Here is a 20488-nt window from a genome sequence, read left to right as displayed (position 1 = left end):
GAGCAGAGTTTCATTTTCCATTTTTAAATAATGAATAGCTTGGTTTTGCGGTGTTCAGCACAGCAGTTTCTATTCCAATTTAATCTAAGTAGCCAAGTACTTTTGCATTTTCCTTGCCAGCTCTTGTAATTAAGCTGTATGTAACTGTCTTGTTTGCATGCTGTTCTCCAAGATTTCTTGCATCAAAGACTTAAAAATGGAAGTGGAAAGCATGAGACATAATTGTACCTAAAATCAAGTCCGGATAAATGGAGGCGTATATCCTTTTTCTTAGACCATGCACTCATGGCATTCTTGTGGTGTGCTGCACATCAAAAGGACAGGCTGACTTTCTAGCGTCCTTGAGTTTATAATGAATTGTGTATTCCTCTGGCTATGTCTTGACATTGAATGTCTAAGTTGAATGTTGGACTAAAACATCAGATAAGATGATATTTGGTTTGGATTTGTCAACACTCAGTCCAATTGGCAAACTTTAGAAGATTGCACAAGAACAGGACCTTCATTATTGGAGGACGTGTTGAGGCATTGCTGTCAGTAATTCGGTTAAAACCACTGAGCACTATACGTGGTTCTTCTCCTTGCCAGGAGTTCTTGTTTGCATGGTTTGAGAGACTTCTCAAGGATTCGTTTTTTACAGCATGACTGGGTTGTTTTTTGGGAAGCAAGTGTTTTAACTGTTTGATGTTTGCCTGTGCTAGCTAGCAGATTTGAACATTGTATCTGATAAAAGGACTTGATGAGAGGAGGAGGGGACAGGCAGGAACAGGTCTCTGTCCCTCAGGGAATTGATATACGAGTTCCTCTGAGGACAAGCAAAACAAGCCCCATACAGGCTTAATTGTGTTATCCTTACTGCCTGTAGTTCTGGGTATATGAACACGTCTGCATGACTTGGCAAACCTCTCCTTTATTAAATGTAATGCATAGAGCACGTGATTAGCACTGTGCCGTGCTAGTCATAGAAGGGCTGTTTTAGGCTAGGGATGGACATTGCACACAAACGGACTTAAGTCATCAGAAACTGGTTTAAGCCTGTAACAGAACAGATGGTCAGTACACATAAACCAGTTTGAAAATGACTGGAACAGGTTTAAGATGAACCTAGTTGAATGTAGCATCAGACTTAACTGGTTTGCGTCAAACCAGCTTATGCAGTCTGTCCCAGACCCCTTGCTTGTTTAAGTTAAATCAGACTACCACAGCATCCCAGCATGCTCTCTGGGATAGGTGGGATTCTGGCCCCTATCCTCTGCTCTCTGGCTTTAGCTCTGGCAGAGACTACAGGCACAGAGTATCTGCCTAGCTTCCTCCTGCTCTTCCCCTCCCCTCATCACTTGCTGCTAAGCTGGGATCCCCGTTCCCTCTGCCATATACGGACACTTCAGCATTATGTGTTCAGACCATGCTGGCTATGGTCTGTGCTGCGGCAGACAGCAGTGTCAGCTTAGGGCTTTTTGGAGCTAATCAGTAGCTCAGCTGGTAATGTCCCTCCATTCCTTAAGAAGAGCATGAACTAATGAGAGCAGCTGTTTCTTTTCTGATGGGGTGATGAATGCTGATAACAGAACTGATGTATGCTCTGTTATCAAGCTGGGGGAGAACCACTCCCTAATCCTGCTGGGGTCTGACCATGCCCCCCTCAGTTCAGCCCTGTGCAAGGGAAGGAAGGGCTGCTCTAGCACCCCCCAGCTTCTAGCCTGAGCCACTGCAGGCCTGTGCGTACATTTCTGGGATGTCTATACAGTTACAAACTGATTTAGCCTTGCCAGGCTAGACTACAGAAGCTGCAAAGATTGAATCATCTGGGCTCCAGTTTTTTGAATGTCTGTCCCTAGCCTTAGTGTGAGATGATGAAACATTTTACTGTGAAACGTTGCAAAACCATTCATAAGAAGACAGTTTAAAAACTTGCCAAGACCTTTGCCTCAGTTTAAGGTTGTACTTGGGCTGACAGGCAAGTTGAGACCAAATCCTTTTGTCTCTTGCAGTAGTAATTCAGATCGTATCCGCTCTGGAAGCTACGCTGTTGTAGGCTCTGTGCAAACGCACAGGAATACACAGACCTCTCCTCAAATGTTCAGCCCACTGACAAGGCCATGCCTCGCCCTGGCAGCATGTTGGGCTGAGAAGGCGGTGCCCTCTCCTCTCGCACTGGGAGAGTCCGTGCAATTCCTCCTACGCCGAGAGCAGGACTTGGCCCTACGTTATTTCATCTGTAATATAAAACGGAGCAGCAAGGCCACAGCCACAGCATTGCCAAGCATCTTTGCTGCCTTGTCAAGCAGTCTTGCATGTGCCTGTCTGGCGGATGGGCTGTGTTTGGGGGAAAATAGCCTGCGTGTTGCCAAGGAAGGGATGTAGTTCGAGGTGCAGTGGGAGTGCTTCTAACCAACCCTCTGGCAGACGGCATCAAGGCTGACAGCTCTGCTATCTTGCACAGTAATTGTACTTGGGGATTAAGGGAAGTGGCTTATGGGCTGCAGAGGGAGTCTGGCTACCAGGCCATAAGTAGTGGTGAGATCACCAGGAAGCCCCCTCCTCATGCAGCAGCGCACCAGTCTGAACTTGCAGGGCAGTTGCTCTGAAAAAGGAGTCTCCTTTCTGGAGCATGGTCTGTCTGGTCTTCAGATCTGGAGACTGGCAATGTGTCGGGCGTCTTGTTTTTCGCTTTCTAGCGATTTGCTTTGGTTTTCTTTCCTGGAAGTGGCAAAACTAGGTCACTGCTCTGTGCCCCAAGTGAAACTTAGCTCATCCGCAGCAGCATAACGGGAGTTGCAGTTCATAACATGCTGTGTGCAGCCGGTGCATCCTCCTGCGCAGGTCCTCTCATTTGGGATTTACTAAAGTATATCCTTAATCAACTTTCACCCGTTGCCCTCACCTACAGCAGCAGCGTTCTCTGGTTTGGACACGGGCGCAGCTTTGTCTATGCTGCTTCTGATTCGAACCTCCTGGCGTATGCATTGGGATGGCAGCCCGATTGTGCGAGGTTCCCCCGCTTCTCTGGGCAAGGCACATTCTTCCTTGTGAGCAGCACTTGAAATTAATCCCCCTGCTGCAACTCTTAATTTTTAATTGATACCGACACCTAACCTTTCTGGGGCTGTAGTGCCAACAGCTGGCTTCCCGCTGACGGACCTTGTCCCTGGATTTACCTCTGACCTTCCTTCCCTCCCATCTGGGCAGCCTCTGGGCTAACTAGGCTATTGGCACCAGACTTTCCTTTTAGAGGCATGCATCTTCCATGGTAAACGTTCCTCGCCGCAATCCCTGTGCCAGCTAGTTAACATGCTGAGGTAGGATGCAGGATGTTAAACAAATGCTAAGAAGCACCCAGGGGTATGGGTTTGACATTGAAAGTAGGTGCATTTCTGCACATTATTACTGTGCTCTGTCAGGCTTGCCTCCCTCTAAATCAGCGTCTGCAATTCTTATTAACATGGAGGAGCAGAGCCACTGGCACGTAACAGGAGAGACTGCAAGACAGGTGAGGAGTGTCCTGCTGCAGGGGAAACTTGGAAAAACTCATGCCATTGTGATCCAAGCCTTCAGGTCTGATGTAAATAGCTCGCAAATGTGGTGCCGGGGTGAAACATAGCTAGATGTTGCGGTCAGGCTGGGACTTCACTAGTTTCAACTGTTTGAAAACCTTTCATTAAGACAAATCTGTTCAGCGGGGCTGGGCTGTGCTGGCTGGCCAGATGCAGTGCAAGTTGGCATTGGCTGGCTTGACTTGGGGAGAACAAATGGGATCTCTGTGCTACTGGGAATATCGTTGTTACAGTAAACCCTGTCAGAGTTGTTGCCAGGAGAAACTAAATGTCACTGTTTCAGGTTCTCTGAGAGGTCTGAGTTTTTTGAGTAGGGACTCTGTTGAGCTGAGACTCCTGGAGACTGGACTACATGAACCAAAGCACAAGTACAGGATGAAAGCAGCACTGCCTTCCCTTGGGCACTGTGCTAGGACCTCCTCCAGCATCAGCGTTTCCTGTTAGCTTTGGACGCTCAGTCCATGGGAACTGAACAGAGCTGGCTCGTCATGGAGCTGTGGGAAGTCCAGCGGACAATGATGACCGTGGCTGAACAGCAGCTGTACTGCCATGGTACTTGGGCTATGAGAAGATATGCCACAGAGACTCATTGCATCTGTTGGCCAAGTTGTCATGGCCTGCATTGGTCTCGAATCATTGTGTCTCTAGTATGTCACCATCTCCAAGCAAACTCAGGGGTTAACCTGAATGGCGTCGCTCTCTTTTGTTCATCTTCCTCCTAGTCCATCTACAAGACTCTTCTGCCATGTCTGCAAAATTCAGCCTGCTTGTGGCTGGAGGGATGGCAAGTTGTGACCTGTTCCTCTTCCACTTCTCTCCTTTTTCCACTTGCTGAGTGGACCTCCAGTTTAACCACCCCAAGCCCTCCAAGGTCGAATGACCCAGCTGTGGTAGTCACGGTATTTATCTTGAAGAACAGCACAGCTGCCATGATTGACGAGAATGGATTTGCATCCTGATCCATGACTGGGATTCCTTGGGGCAAATAACCTTGTCCTGAGTATAGTCATCTATGCAGCACCCCTTTTGAGGGAGGAAAGTGCTCTTATGCCCATTATACAGGTAAGGAATTGAGGCATGAAGTGAGGTTGTCAATTTAACTGTGAGCAGTGAATTGAACTTAGTTCACACACTTCTCCAGCTACTAACCCAACCATTGGATCCTTCCCGTTCACTTACCACTTGTACATACTTAAAGATGTATCTGTTGCATCCTTACCTTCTACCCTTCACGTCTTTTTGATCTCAAATGGCAAGCCGCAGGAGGCTAAGATTCTCTTGCATTTAGATGGTACCCAAAGCAGTGCTTTATCCCAGTTGGAGTTTTTTGACAGCATCATTATCTACATCGTGTGTACATACACTGAATGCACAAACAGAGAATTGAATGCATCTGCATGTAGCAGTGTGGAACATAGTAAAAGATTTTTTTTTTCTTCCAGGAAAGGTGAACTGTGCTGAAAGCATGGTGCTTTCTATACCATGTAAGATTATGCCAGTTCTATATTGCACTTTAATGAAATTAGGTTAAAACTAGATTAGCCCTATGGATCACTTGTTTTCTGGATCAGTGACTCCTGTGAAAACTAGGGAGGACCTGAAGAAGGATGGGAAAAATTGGAGTGTTTAATTCGTACAGCTCTTCTTAAGCTCTGGCACCAGCCGTGAGCTGAAAAAGCACATGTCTAATTTGAACATTGTTTGTGACAAATGGAACAGATTCTGCAAAACATCTTTCTTCTAAGCTTGTCCTGTCAGGGTAAATTAATAGCTTGTTCAGTACAGTAGGTGCAGTTGCATATTTGAGCCCAATCATTGTTTAGACAGCATTAGCACTTCCCAGAATCGCAGTGGCACACTGTCCAGAGAAAGGGCTTTGCTTTCTCATTTCTAGCAAGTGGCAAATCTCTGGTCTCGGGATGATACTGAAAGAGCTCGTCCCTTCTCTATTCTCCGAAAAGGGGAGAAAGTAAGCTGCGAGGAACTGCTTTAGCAACAGTGTCCCATATTTTGAGGATTGTAGACCCATCCCACCCTGAAATATCAGTAATCTTTTTTTTTTATTTTTTTTAATTGCTGGTTAGGACTTGAAGGCCGGGGGCCCCAGGTTTTGATCTCACACAGTCTACGCAGTGATGTACAGGATTAATCACAATGTATGCATTCAGATACCATCCTGAATCTGATGAGGGTTGGAAGTCCGGGGTCTGTTTCATGTGGACTTCTGTCTTTGCATAATTTTCCCATCACGGGGTTGGTGGCGGCAGCAAAGAGGATGTGAAAGCTTCATGTGAAGCTGTGTTGCAAATTGCTGCTCCAAGCATCTCTTGTTCCATTGCTTCCTGTTTCAGAGCATGCAGCCCTTCCTAGTTGGGACCTCCGAGCAGCTCTGTTCAAACACAGCCCAAATCTTGTACTTTGTCAGGTTCCCAGTTCGTGAATTATTTACTCCTGTTTCCCCATTCAAGAAAGCTGAATAGATGTTGGCAGAGGAATCGGCGTCCGGTGCATTAACTTAAAGAATCTGTGAAGTGGGAGAGCTTGTCTGCGCTCGTACCAGGGGCTGCAGCTGGGTCCTCGGGTATAAAGTTCACAACAGCTGGGCATTGCACGCCTTGTAGGTGTCCATGCATGCAGCGAGTGCCTGGCCTGCAAAGGCAGCTAACTGAACGAAGGGCTTTCATGCAAGCACAGTTCCCCCCTGCTGAATTTCAGGAATGCTTTTTTCTGCAATCTCCTTTTAATACTGAGGGATGTGCACAGTGCCTTAACTCCAAAGTAAGGTTGAAGTGAGTCTTTTTAGGACAAGTAGAGGTCAAACTAGGACAGAAGAAGATTGGCCACATAGAGGGTTGTCAAAATGGCCCCTAAATTGGTGCCCCAACTGCCCACCTGTAGGTATGCTCCTGTCTCTAAGCATGGTGGGAAAGCCAGGTTGGAACATAATTTCCCAAATTCCCATCCCTTTGGTTCCAGTGCCGTTGATGTTTGTAGCATTTTGGTAGCCTTTGTTAACTGAAAGGCTTATCCTTATTATGATACTGGGACAGTTCAAGGGATACCAGTTCACCATATTGGGTTATTTATGCCACAGGCAGGCCCCAAGGTTGTCATCTCAGTGATCTGTACTCGAGGGTCAGCGCTGTGCAGTTGGTTGTCCATTAGCAACCATATATCAGGACAAATCTTCCTGCGGGTGATTAAATTTAGCGCAAAAATCCTTATGTTCACAGGGCTCTCTCCTCCAGAGACATGCAGGCCAGGCTCTCTTTTAATTGTATTGAACTGCACTGCTCCCTTGCCACATATGTTGCTAAAGCTTTGCCCATTTTCCAGTGTTGTGCAGGAGCTTTCAAACCCCCCAGGCGTGTTCAAGCTTTCCAGGCTGTTCAGTGACCCACCCTGGCAGTAAAACTGCCTTGCTTTTTGAACATGTAGACAACTCATCAAGGGTGTCTCCTGCTCACACATGCAGGGAGGACTCATTAGCTTTAATGGGGAGCTAAGTGCTTTTGGAGAGACTGCAATTAGTTGTCTCAGGACCGAACAGTGCCTTCCCTCACTCCCACTCTGCCGTCTGTGCCATAGCTTCCCATCGCATCCCGCTTGCCTCCAGCAAGCTCCTGCCAAGAGCCTTCGTGGCTTGTCTTTGTCCGTGCACGCACATAGGACTCGCATGGGTTTGGGCCAGCCTGTTTGGTCCTCCTTCCTGGGGAGGTGGCCTCTGAAACCTGGGAAACAGCAATCCTGTATTAAACTTAAACTTAACACCCCTGATCTGGGCAGGAGAGTGACCATCCATTCACCATCTCTGAGGCTTTCCCTTTTTGACCACAGCCACCTTCTCATTGCCTGGGACTATAGCAGCCCTTTCAGTGGTGGCCCTTTCTGGGCAAGAAAACTGCCCCACGCTGGGAGCAGCTGCTTCTCCGTTGGCACGGGGCAGCATGCCAGCAGAACGCAGTGTTTCCCTAACACTTATCGGGCTTCTCATTAAGCTTGAGCTCCGAATAGTTTAAATTCCCTCCTTATGGTCCCATAACAAAGCGGTGCTCTGATCGCAGCAAGGCAGATCCATCTGTCCCTGCTGCTTGTTCAGGAGCCGCATCTCGATGTTAAACCCTTTGTGCGAGCCGAAGGTCTCAGTAAGGTGAAAAGGTAGCAGAAGCATGTTCGGTGTGCTCCTTAACGAAGCGCCCGCAAGGAGCCGGGGCACGCGAAGCAGAACGCGACACGTGTCTGCTGGGAGTTATAAATCCAAGGGCTATTGTGTGCAAACGTGGTCCTTGACTGGCTCCCGACATGTGGGAGCTGCACATGCACATTCGAGCTGACTGGAGTCCTCAGACGGCCTGATATGAATGCAGCTTTGTATCAGTGTGAATTGCATTAGCTCGCTGAGCCGCGTGTTTCCCGTGCTTTGCAGAGCCCTCCATTTTTAAGTAAGGTATTCAGTGAGTCAGCATATGGCCCTGGCTGGAATAGCATTACCATTGATGTAAGAGCATTTGGCACTTTGCTGACACGCAGAGAAGACTCCCGAGAGACCCTCTGCAGTAAAGGAGACCTCCTAATCTTACCAGCTCCGGCAAAAGCAGCCGTTTCACGGCATGTGCCTGCACTCATCAAGCAGATACGGTCTCTGACCCACCTTGCACTTCTCAAAGCTGCTGCTGTTCAGGTTTCAAGGGTACTGCCAAGCTAAATCAAGCACAAGTCCCGAAATCTTTTGCTCAATTCCCTGACCTGCCCAGAGCAAAATCTGCTGCAGTCTTGGAGAGGATGCTTTGTCAAAATGATGCATTCTGGGATATCGTGACCAAAGCAGCAAGAGTTGGCAGACCTCGCAGATGGGAGATAATTGACCGGTTTATCTAGATGCCAGCCGAGTCCCGATTCGGGAGCGTCGGGGAGGGGGGCAGGAGCATTTGGCGCAGAAGTGCTGGTGCTGCCTCCCCTCTGGGATCGTTCTGCTTTTACAGTTCAGACTTGAGGCTTCCCCCCCCCGCATTTAATAACTTGGAGAGCTTCGAACGCTACTGGCCAAGTCACTTGGGTGCTGTGGCGGCGAGCACTCTAGAAATACCTATAAACGAATGAGCATAAATAGATCTACACGCATCAATTATGCATCAAATTCAGTTCGGCCACTCCATCAATCTCTTTTATAAAGGTTACTTAAAATTGGTCGTGTGCCAGCTGTAGAGATTAGCTAGTGCAAGCATGCAGCTAGCCACAGCCCCACAAAATTCAGCCCTTTTAATTTCCAGGCTTGCTTGATAAGGTAAAATACTGAGAAGGTATCGCCAGGGTGATTTTTGTTTTTCCTCAGCAAATGATCAGTCTTCCCTCGCATTTTGCACGGGGGTTGCAATTTTTGAGCATCCTGCCTACTCAGCCCAAATATGGGACCAGCACAAGGGCATGGCAGACAGCCTTCAAGTCTCTTCCCGTACCCAACATGATAGGCTACTTTCTAATTGGGAATGAAGAGACAGCAATTAAATATTGGAAGGGACTTAAAATCACCTGCTGAAATAACTGGGGCTTGAGACCCTCAGGCAGTTGTGAAGGCCCTTCTGTACTCGCCATCCATCTGCTGAGAGCCTCTCTCCGGACCCGGCCCAGGGTAAATATTAGGGGCTGAGTGGATTTACAGAAAGAGACAGCCAGACAGACGCCCAGTTTCTTGGAGCCTGGATCACAAAGGGCCTTGAATAGCCTGAACCAAAGAGGCAATTTTTTTTTTTTTTTTGGCAATGCAAGCTCCTAGCTGCAGCAAGTCAGAAGAATTGGCTTTGTGCCCCTGGTGTGATTTGAATCGTACTTCAGTGCAGGGGTTGCTGACGTGTCAATGCCATTAATGGTTTCGGCACAAAAACCAAATACAGAATTGGTCCGTGGTGTAACCATGTAAGTCGTCGACAGCAAAAGCCCAGTGTTGGTGTCCTTCTGCACAGGTGGGGGGGTCCTGCTGCAATAAGGTGGCTCGTTACCACCACCTCTGCCCTGTACAGGGGGAATTGGCACCCACGCTTATTAGTGTGGCTTGCTGCGATGACTAGTGTAGGACAAGAGCACAGTGCTGAAGAACAAGGGGAATGCTGAATAGCTTCATGGAAGTGAGTCGGTCCTGATATTCCCTTCCTGGGGATGCATTGGCACGGATGTGATCGTAGCCAGCATCTTGCAGGAAGCCCATGGAAGCACTGGGAATTGAATTGAGATCTCCAGAGCCCCAGCCGGCTTCTTCACCATAACGTCGTTCTTCATAGTCAAAGGGAAAATCAAAATCTGTCTATGCCTCCAGTGATCCAAAGGGCTGTGTTTATACCATGCAGCTTCTGTGGCACGTGAATTTTTTACTTTTTTTTTTCAGCTTCTGAAATGTAACCACATCTGGCACAGTTGTTGCTCGGGCGCGGTGTCACTACATCACAGCCAGGGAGGGGAAATGAAGAGCACCTCTGTCAACTAGCGCTTTAAAAATAAGACTTGCCAACTTGGTTTCATGGGAGTGAGTCACAGGGTATTTATTAATAGTTCTCGTACACCCATCCACCAGGCCGCATCTCCAAAGTTACTTTTCCTGCCCTTCTCAACACTGCCTGGTAAACCAAACACACCTTGCTTGGCACATTTCCTGGACCATCCAGGCTGCAAAACTCCAACCCTACTTCTAAACACTGTCGCTCTCCTTTGCTTTCTTTCCCTCTCTATTTAAACTTTAACCCACGCTCCAGCATCCTGTTTACTTTGCCTAACAAACGTTCATCTGTTGAGAACAGTTTGGGGCTCTGAGGATTTTTTTTTATGGTTTAGAGAACCACCTAGGATTATATCTCGAGTGCTTTTGCAATTGCTGTTGCAGTTTTGTGGGATTTACCGACAACTGTGTTGGGAAGTGTGTGGGTTTTTTCATGTTTGGGTCTAGTGTCTTCCTGGCTCTGCTTTTAATTTTCTTCTGGTTTCTCAAACCCATTCTACCACTCAACTCTTGGTTGGGGATGCAATGGGTAATCGCAAGTGGAAGAGTCAGCCCCTACTTTCTAATGATTTTAAAGGTAAAAGCATGATAATATTGGATGCCATATAAGAAGCGTCTAGGCTGTTACTCTGATTTGCCACTAAGGTTTTTCTCCTTCCCAGTTAATAACAATAGTCTAATTCTTGTAAAAGGATTGTGTTGGAAATGTTCCAGAGGATATTTTAATGAAGCATACAAAGTCTGTTATTTAAAACAGAAAAAAGAAAAAAAAAATGAGCCACCACTGTTTAATGTACTACAAAACACGTTGAAAGAGAACAAATCCCCTCTCTTTCCTACTGAAAGAAGCCCTTTTATTACACAATGGAGCAGGATTAAAAGTTAATTTCACATGAGCTAATGGGAAATCAGGTGGGCGTCTCAATGGACATGTGAATGGTGGGTGGCAAATTCTTTGATGCAAACAAATTATGCAGAATTACATAACGTAGCGCAGACTATGAAAGATCAATACAGAGTTCCTCAGTGTGGGGCTGTGTGAATACAAATGTTTCCTTGTACCTTTGGTGCACAGGCTATTTTGTATGGATGTGTGAGAGCAACTGCAGGTACCATATGCTGAGAAGGGGGGGAGCGGCGCTGCAGGCTTCAGAAATCATTTTACTGTATTCAACAAGTGCAGAGGAGGCGATTGGAGCGAGCCTCTTGATTCAACATCTGTGATACCTGAGAGAGCTCAATTGCATTAAACTCTCTGCAGTAGGCAACAGCTGCAAGCAAGATTACCCATTCCTTTTTGTACACATGAGCAGGGTTGGGAGATGGTTTTTAAATGCTACTGAGTAGAGGTGCAGTGATGTATCATATCGGATCAGCACCGATAAAAAGGAAAATCAACATTATCGGCTTTTGTTGGCCTGTGTAGCTGATGTTGCTGATAAATGTTGTCTGCGTGGGCACGGCATGCACGTGGCTAGGACTGCAGCCCGGCAGCTTGCAGAACAGTGTCCAGTTGGTAAATCTTGAGGGGGGTGGCAGATCAAGGCCCCTGTGGTGAGAGAGGGAGTGGGGCTGGGGCTGGGGTTTGGGCACGTACTGCCCAGCCCGGGTGGAGCAGGGCATGGGACGGACCCATGGGAGGCTTGGGGGGGGAGGGGGGAAGCACACATGCCCCCCAAATTAATGCCTAGGGCGAGGGTGGGCTGCTGACTGCAAGCTTGGGGCCAGGGGTTATGCTGGTCTCTTCCCAGTAGGGGCTGGCCAGGGCTGTGCACAAATCCAAGGGGCGTATATCCCCTATGCCTCTCCCGGGGGTGTGCAGAACTGCTCCCCCTGCCCCCACCATGCCCCACCCTGGCAGGGCAGCACCTCCTCCTGCCCCAGCCCTTCCTTACTGTGGGGCCCTCGAGCTCTCGATCTGCATTCCCATGCCCCTTCCTCCCCTGCAGACTTACCAGCCAGACGCTGCTCTCCAAGCTGCCGGGCTGAGTATCAGCTCTCACATCGGTATCGGCCGGTTATGGCTGGCTAATAATCAGCCATCAGTATCGGCCAAAAAACATTTTTATTGGTGCACCCTGACTGCTGGATCCTAAGTTCTTGCTAGAGAGCTACCTAAATGCAAATGTCATTTTGAACCTTTAGTCTCTCTGTCCGTCCGGCGGTATCCTGTATGCCCATGTTGCTTTATGGAAAGCGCTGCTGAGCAACTCAGTCCCACCCTCTGCACATCCCAAACCTGGACAGGAGGTGGTAAAGCCACCATAAGGATGCATCCCAACGCATGTTCTCTAGCACGCTTAAGAGCAGCACCCCTAGAACAGCTTCAGCACCTTATTCTGTAGTTTGGCATACACGGCGTGGGAGAGGGTGGGCAGAGCTGTGCTTTGGCATAGAGCAAGGGTCTCAATCTTTATCTTCCTTAGTTTCCCCCCCCCCCCCCCCGCGGTGTACTAGAAATACTCTATAGCCGACCTGTGCCACAACAACTGCCCACACAGCCCCAGGTGCAGCAGATGTGGCGCGGTGGCAGGGAACCCCAGGGCCGCATTCCCCTGAGCGGCAGCAGCGTAGAGCCTCACCCGCCTGCCCACGGCGCTGCCCACACGATGGGGGCCGCGGGGTCAGGCAGGGCAGGCCTACCCCCACACCTTCCTCAGGACACATCACAGCCCCAGGGGGCCAAGGCAGCTCCTCTGCACCGGGCCAGTGGGCCCCCTGAAACCCCCTCACAGCCCCCAGAGGGCCACAGATCCCTGGTTGAGAACCGCTGGCCTAGAGCACTGTGGGAGCAGCACAGATGGCCCCAGCATGAAGGTGGCTTTGTTGCAGGAGTGTCCCACTCCTCCTTGAGACAGGTCTGCCTCGCGCATGACACTTGTATCCTCTCCACTAGCATAAGAAATTGGCCTGTTTACCAGCTTATTAGGCATGGTCTCGTGGCTATGAAATGGAGAGAACAAGGGTGTGAAACCTGGGCTAGAAGGACCTCAATACTAACTGACTTCAACTGGTGTCATGCTGGGGTGCTGCTGTCAATCTCCTTTGACCTGTGGCTCCTGATAAAAGAGAGATTGGAGTCCAGAAGACTGTGGGTGTTTCTGCCGGCTGAAACCTGAAGTCATATAGGTTCAAGTTGGAGATAGGCACAGACTTCTAAAGGCGGGGGGGCGGCTAAACGTTGGTCCAACTCCCAAGGAAATCAGGATTTTCCATTGCTTGCAGTCTTCAGTTCAAGCACAGGCACCGTTTTGGAAGCAAGACGTCAGCCAAACACGAGTTATTGGGCTCCACGCGGGGGGAAATAGATGAACGTTCAAGGCCTGGTACTATACCAGAGGTCAGGCTAGATGATTTAATAATCAGTGAGTCAACCCCAGGTAGAAAGAAAATGCTGTGTGCTCTGTAAAAGGGGTGCGCTGGAAGCTGGAGAAGAGGAGGAAACATAGTGTGGCCAAAAAACCCATTAGCTTAAAACATGGCTTAATAATAAAAATTGAATTTCCTTCCATGCAGATGCTTGCTGCTCTGGGAGACAGAGAGAGAATCCATTTCTCTAAGACGTAGTCATGGAAAAGTGGGGCTGGAAGGGACCTCATCTAGTCCAACCCTCCTGCTCAAGGCAGGATCGTCCCTGCCTAAATCAGACCTGTTACCTAAACTTCCTACTTGCAGGGCAAAGCGCTGCAACGGGGACACCGGCATACCACTGCCGGTCGCTTTAAAGCTAGCCTTTGCTTTATGCCAGCTAACGGTGCTAAACATGGCACAATCCTCTGCTGGGATATGTGCCTACCACTTCCAGCAACAGGGTATGAAGCTCTTGGCTGGTCCTCTAGCCTGCTGCACGGCACTGTAGGGCCAGTGGCTTTCTGTAGCAAACTCCTTCGATCGTAGCGTGCATTTCTCTCTCGCCAGTGGCTTCGTCTCCGGTATCAGCCTCTTGTACCCAAGGGCTTTGGCTCGGGTTGCCTGTATACTATCACAAATCTGTAGGATGTGAAGCCATTGAATTATGGCGCTTTTGGAACAGCCTCAGGTGAAGGCTTCGTGTTGCTGCAGACCTGCCTGTGACTGATTTGTCACTAGAGGGCTGGTGAGCAGGTGTGTGGACAAGCACCAGGACCTGCCTGTGGTGGGAGAGGAGGGGCAGCTTGGAGGAGGAGAAGCCAGCATGGGATTTGTGGCTTCCTTCCCTCCATAGCCAGCAGGAGCCCAGCCAGAGCAGGGGGTGGGAGGGGAGAAATCTTGAAAAACTGTTTGAAGTGAAGTGGGGGTAAGGTGAAAAGAAAGGAGTAAAATAAAGGTTTTTTTTAAATTATATAAATAATTTATATATAAATATAAAAATTGTGCATGTCTCAGTGAATTGGGATTGGGTGAGGGATGTTATAAGTTGTGTTGTTAGGGGCAGCAGGGGTCATGGTGGCTGGGGTGGGGAAGCCGTCTTGGGCCCAGGGACGGGGGGCAGGGGAAGAATAGCCGGGGCACAAAGCTGAGAGCCAGCAGGCTTGTTGCATGGCAGAGAGATGAGAAAGGGGGGGCTGTGGGACATGAGGAACTGAGATGAAATGAAATGAAATGAAGTGGTAGGGCAGCAGCTATGTGGGGGTTGGCTGGCTCTGCAGTTAATGGGAGAGGGGAGGGAAGACCACTAGAGATTTTGGAGAATGGGAAGGGGTTGAGTGCCTGGGACCTGTGCATCCTGGGGTGCTGGAGGAATGAAAGTAAGGCATTTTATTTCCCTAGAGCATCCGTACCATACCCTGGAGCGACTTTGAAATGAATCAAAGACAAGCCTCAGTTGTAGCGGCATAGCTTTAAAAAATTTAGAGGGTACTTCCAGCTGTTTAATACCCCTTAACTAGTGACTGCTCTTGTTTGAAATGCCTTCATGACATTTTTTAGGTAACTTGTGCCGAGGCCCTGAAATACAGGGAAAATGGCAGCTCTGAGCTAGCTACACCTCATTCCTGCTGCTGGCAAAAGGGGCTGGGGTGGGGGGTTCTGATCCAGAAACTATGACCAGCTACATTGCTCTTAGCTGTGTTGCAGCCCCTGAGCTGGACATTAAAATGTTGGATATGTTGTATCCCTGAGCTGGACATTAGGATGTTATTAGCACCCATCCCACCCCTTGTTTAAAAGCTGATGATGCTGATGGAGTGGAGCAGCTCCCGTTTTGCATGTGTACGTGGCATACTAAACCTGCTTCCTCTCCGTGCTCACTTGCTTTTTTCCCTCGTTGAACTCATAGACAGGCAGGTGAAACCGGCAGCATTGTTTTCCACTGCATGTTGACACACTCCTTTTTGGTCCTGATGGCAGGTTTTGTGTACGGCAAGTCCCATGATAAAATGACGTGGGTCCGTTATCATGGGGTGGAGATTATAGGAGCACTGTGAACCCTGTTAGTAGGTGGAGTTGTTAAGTGTTTACTCGAGTCTCCACTGAAAAGGAGCCAGAGTCTACGTGAAGTTGCCATATGCCTACCCTGGCTTGTACCCCGGTTTGGCACTTTGGGTATAAAATGGTTTGAACGTGAACTTCTACTTTACGTTTTGTGTGATAAATCATAATAGATTTTTTTTTTTTCTATGCCCTCTTCATAGCTGGAATCTGACAAACTGGCCCTACCAGTAAACCCCAGCCCTCTCAGCCCCGTTCCCAGTCTGAATCAGAAGCCTTCTGATGCCACCATCCTCACCATCGAACCTTCTCCCTCTGAAAAAAACAAGGGCTTCTTCGTCGATGAATCGGAACCTCTTCTGCGTTGTGATTCGACTTCCAGCGGCTCCTCTGCTCTCAGCCGAACTGGCTCTTTTATTACCAAAGGTACTAAATTTGGCCCTTTGTCCTGCTCCCTTGAAGTTATTTTGAGAACTGTGCAAGGCTGGACGTGCTAGTCTCTGCCATCCTGAGAAATATTGTTGCATTCTGCAAAGCTAAGAAGCTATAGTCCACGTGGAAGGAATTGCACTGGCAGAGTAATGGCAGTACAGTGTGGCAAGAATAAGGGAAGTTTGGGTATTGAGAGAGGCGTTTACTTGATTTCACAATAGACTAGGAGTCTGCAAACTGTGAGTCACAGGTCACTGGTGGTCTCTGGGGCCATGGTGCAATCCATGGTTTTGCAGACCAAGTCCTCCTTCCTCCCCAGCCTCCACTGAATTAAAAGTTTCATTCAGGTGCCCCCCAAAAAATGATAGGGAGGATACCTGAGGTTGACAGTGGTTACATTGGGTGAAGACTTCTCACCAGGATCTGGGGGAACATCTGTTCATCAGAGAGTCCCAGTGGGTGATGTGGTCAAACAGTCATAAACTCCTCCTTGACCGTTTCAGGCTGGACATAAGGAAGAATTTCTTTACTGTCCGAGCCCCCAAGGCCTGGAACAGACTGCCGCAGGAGGTGATTCAAGCACCTACATTGAACACCTTCAAGAGAAATTTGGTTCTTTATCTTGCTGGGATCCTATGATCCCAGCTGACTTCCTGCCCCTGGGGCAGGGGGCTGGACTCTGATCTTCCGAGGTCCCTTCCAGCACTAATGTCTATGAAATGATGATGCAGGTACCCATTTTCCTACTGGTGGGTATGGCATAAAGATGAGTGGAAAAGACAAAGAGGTTTAAATGGATCCTGTGAGATTAAAAAGGTGTTTCTCTAACATTGTACAATTTCTTTCCCTAAAACATCATCTTGGGTCTTGACCCAGGTCCCATTAACAGCAATGGACAATCTCCTGTGGCCTCGACTTAGTTTTGCATTGGCATAGTATTGCAGTTTTACTTTCCGTGCTTGGTTTTCAGTGGGTGAATTTCCTCCCTTTGGAAGGATTTGTTGCACCTCCTTTTAAACCGGGGAAATGTACAATCACAGGGATGTCTGGGGTTGCATCAAAATCTATTTTTAATTCATTCAATTTTAACAGACTGGACTTCAATACAGTAAATTATTTTGGCCACCATTATTTTTATTCCCAGGACACCCTGTTCCATGTTAGATGTTGCATCTTCCTCTGATCCTTGCAGAGAAGGGTGTTTACATTAGGCCCTTTTGGTTGGCCACAGCATGAATTTGAGTTTGTTTTTCTTTTCTAAAGTCCCCTAAAGAAAAATTTACAAAGTCACTTGTAATGCAGGTGAAGAGTAAATCCTGTGAATTGTCTACACTTTAGCAAAAAAACCCAAAAAATTAATGTAGAGATTAGTAGGATATTCCAGTTATTACTTGGGATTTTTGCCCCTCTTCTTTTCCCAGCAATGCCAGCACTTGCAGTGCTGTTGTATGGAACAAGTATCTTGGCAGGAGATTGGATATTAGGTGATAAGTAGGCCTGTTCCATCTTTAGTCTCCAACTACCCAACCCACCCATGCTTTTTCCTGTCTTTCACAACTTGCCATTTGGTCCCTAAAAGTTGGGCTGGAGTCTGGGAGCAATATAGACTTGATTCTTGGTCTTTGTGCTGTTAGAAGCACGCTCTTCCCACAAATGGTGCCTTAATAACCAATCCTGTCTTGCTTTTGCAGAAAAAAAAGACACAGTCTTGCGTCAGGTGCGATTGGATCCTTGTGACCTGCAGCCCATCTTTGATGACATGCTTCACATCCTAAATCCTGAGGAGCTCCATGTGATAGAAGAGATTCCACAGGCAGAGGACAAGCTGGATAGGCTATTTGAGATTGCTGGGGTCAAGAGCCAGGAAGCCAGCCAAACACTCCTGGACTCTGTGTATAGCCACCTTCCCGATCTGTTGTAGACATTGGTCACCGCACACTCTGACTATTGCTAGTACTTGCTTGGCACTTGTTCAAGGTGGTTGACAACATGCAGGCAGGTGTTTGATAGAATTACATGGCCAGTATTTTCTTCAAGGTCTCTTGGGTTTGGGTGGGGGCAGTTTACAGACATTGCACCTTTCATCCTTAACTTTGTTGCAGAATTAAAATCTCGGCTGCTGCCCCCAGGCCCTTCTGAGTGACCTTTTTCTGTTCTCATTCCGCTCAATCGTTTTATGCACTTTAAAAATGCAGTTAATTAACTAAAGACCACAAATCCAGCATAATGTATGTCTGGAAGCTGGAACTGTTTTAACCCATTTTTGGTTTGATCAAATGTCTTATTTTGAGGTACCTCTCCTCGTCAAACATCTTTTATCCCTCATGCCCCCTGCACCTCAGTGGTGAATGGAAAGCGTGCAAAGTGAATGTCGCTGTTGGTTGCTTTCTCTCCTGGTATCTCGCTTTTCTTTTCTTTTTCCTTCAGTTGACTTTTTTTTAATGTACTGTTGTATAGGTCCTATTCATTGCTCAGATTTTACTCGCACAGGTATTTATTGTATGGTTTCTCACCTGGACAATGCATAGAATGCTTGATTTACTTGTGCTCCCGTAAGCTAATGCAGAAATGTGTTTGAAAGACATGAAAAAGGTTTAATTCCTCCGGCCTTCAGGATTGATGTAACGCAGTCCTTCTGGCCTGCAGCCGAATGTAACGCAAGCAAGGAGCTCACTTTGCCACTTGTACGTGCAGCAGGCCCGTTTCTGAAACGTCTTGATCAGCACTGGTGCTGGACTCTGGAAGGTGAAGGAAAACCCTGGTGGTACCACCCTTCTTGTGATCATAAAACTTACCAAGCTCTGCTTTTTACACTCGTGTCTCTTGGGTTTTTTTTATACAGACGTGGCCACTAGGTTAGGTTCCAAAGACCTTGCCTGGTCTGAATTGTCTCTTTATTTTTTATTTAAAAACTGAAAAAGGCTGCATTGTAAGAATTCTGTCTTATTATATTTGCAACAGTTATGCTCCCATATGAACTGTCCGTAATATGCTCAGTTTGAAAAATTATAATACAAAGGTGGCATCTGCTACCTCCAGGGTGGGGTGGGGAGGGGGAATGACATTGAGAAATTGCCTTCCAGTGTACTAATTTATTAATAAATACTAGGTGTTTGTTACTTGGCATGCTTTGGTGTTAATCTCCTCACTGCTTCACTGCGCTCATTGGATCCCTTGACATCGCTGATCTCCACCAAAGGGGGAGAACCTGTTTTGGGAAGCCCTGGTCTTGATCTGGGATTTTGATACAGGACTGGTGCTAAGGGGGCTGAGGCTATAGAAAATGTGTGTAGGTGCAAGAGTAGGTCTTAGATGCCAGGGGCAAACTGCACTCAATTGGTGCCAGTTGCACACATCCATTATGGGTATTTCATTTGTGCCATCACTGTAAGACTGGTGTAAGGCACAGTGGAAGCGGCGAAGATGAAGAGAGACACTTCTGACCTAGGCTGACATTGCTCCGGGCTCTCCGTTTTCTCAGTGTTACTCCCCGAGATGTTTGTTTAGATTTTGTATTGGCCTGTGGCTGAGTTTCAGGTTTCAAAGACTGGATAGAGACTTTAAGGCTAGATTGGGCTCTCCTAGGGAGGCCTAGAGGATCAGATGAAGTTGACCTTTCACAGATTAAAATGAAGCTGAAACCCATGCACCCCAGACCCCTGAAGTCTCTGGTTGTGTAGCAGAGCAGGGGTTGCAGAGACCAGGGCTGGTGGGATGATCCTGTAGGGGAGATAGTGGTCTTGATCTAGGATTAGTGCTTCCAGATACCCATGGCTGAGTTGACTTAAAGGGTTGGTTATTACAGTTCCTGTGGCTCTCCCTAGCAGTACTCTTCAACTGTTAAAATGTGCTAGCGTCCCAGTACTCCTGGGTTGCAGCTTCTGCACTCATCTGTCCTTTGCCTCTGAGCTGCTGCTAGCAGCATTTCTGGATGACCTGTTACATGATTGATGTCCATCCATATACACAACCACAGCTTCCAAATAACAGATCTATAGTTATTCTGTTCTGCACATGGAAGGAGGCTGGGATGAGAGTTTCTGTGTGTAGTACTGTCCTGCTGTAGACCTCGCAGGAAGGACACAGAGCCAGTCTCGTCCAGGTGTTGTGTTCAGAAGGCTTCCACAAAGAATGCCTCAGACAGGTGCAGTAAATACCTGGCTAAAACAAGATTTACAGCCACAAACTGACAAAAACAGCTGATGCAAAAAACCTAGTCAAAATGTGTGCGTTCTTTGTATGGACAGTGGCATACAGTTCAGAAAGCCTGTCCCACTTGCTGTAGGAGTCATTACAGACCAACTGTACTCAGTACTGTTTCTATACAGTTACAGTAGGAGTTACTGCCACGTTGCGTCATTCACACAGAATTTATGGCTTGGCTTTGTACCTGCAGGTCGTGAACTAATCAACCCTGCCCATCTGCTCTCCTGTTCTCAAGATTTATGAGTCTACGTAGACAAAAGGACAGGGGATGCTATAGCCTAAAGCTCTAATGCCTGCACACAGGATGATAATATCCATGCGTTAAGTTGCATTTACAATGCATCTTTGATAGCCTCAGCCATTAAAACAGCTCCCCAGGACTTCACATTCCAAACCTGTG

The 20488-nt window shown here is 47.8% G+C and overlaps 1 protein-coding gene across 1 annotated transcript in view; it reads left to right on the top strand.

Annotated features, from left to right (window-relative positions):
• Positions 1-18930, top strand: part of TNFRSF21 (TNF receptor superfamily member 21) — a 65221-nt gene extending 46291 nt beyond the window's left edge. Inside the window, exons 5-6 of the mRNA XM_090031292.1 lie at positions 15654-15876; positions 17574-18930. Coding sequence (XP_089887418.1) covers positions 15654-15876; positions 17574-17803 — 453 coding nt within the window. The 3' untranslated portion in view covers positions 17804-18930. The remainder of the gene's footprint in view (positions 1-15653; positions 15877-17573) is intronic.
• Positions 18931-20488: the final 1558 nt, after the last annotated feature.

The sequence above is a fragment of the Crocodylus siamensis genome, chromosome 1, assembly GCF_052110815.1.
Source record: "Crocodylus siamensis isolate JL-2025a chromosome 1, ASM5211081v1, whole genome shotgun sequence".
Classification (NCBI taxonomy): domain Eukaryota; kingdom Metazoa; phylum Chordata; order Crocodylia; family Crocodylidae; genus Crocodylus; species Crocodylus siamensis.
The sequence above is the reverse complement of the archived record's forward strand: the minus strand, read 5'-3'. Positions and strand labels throughout refer to the sequence as shown.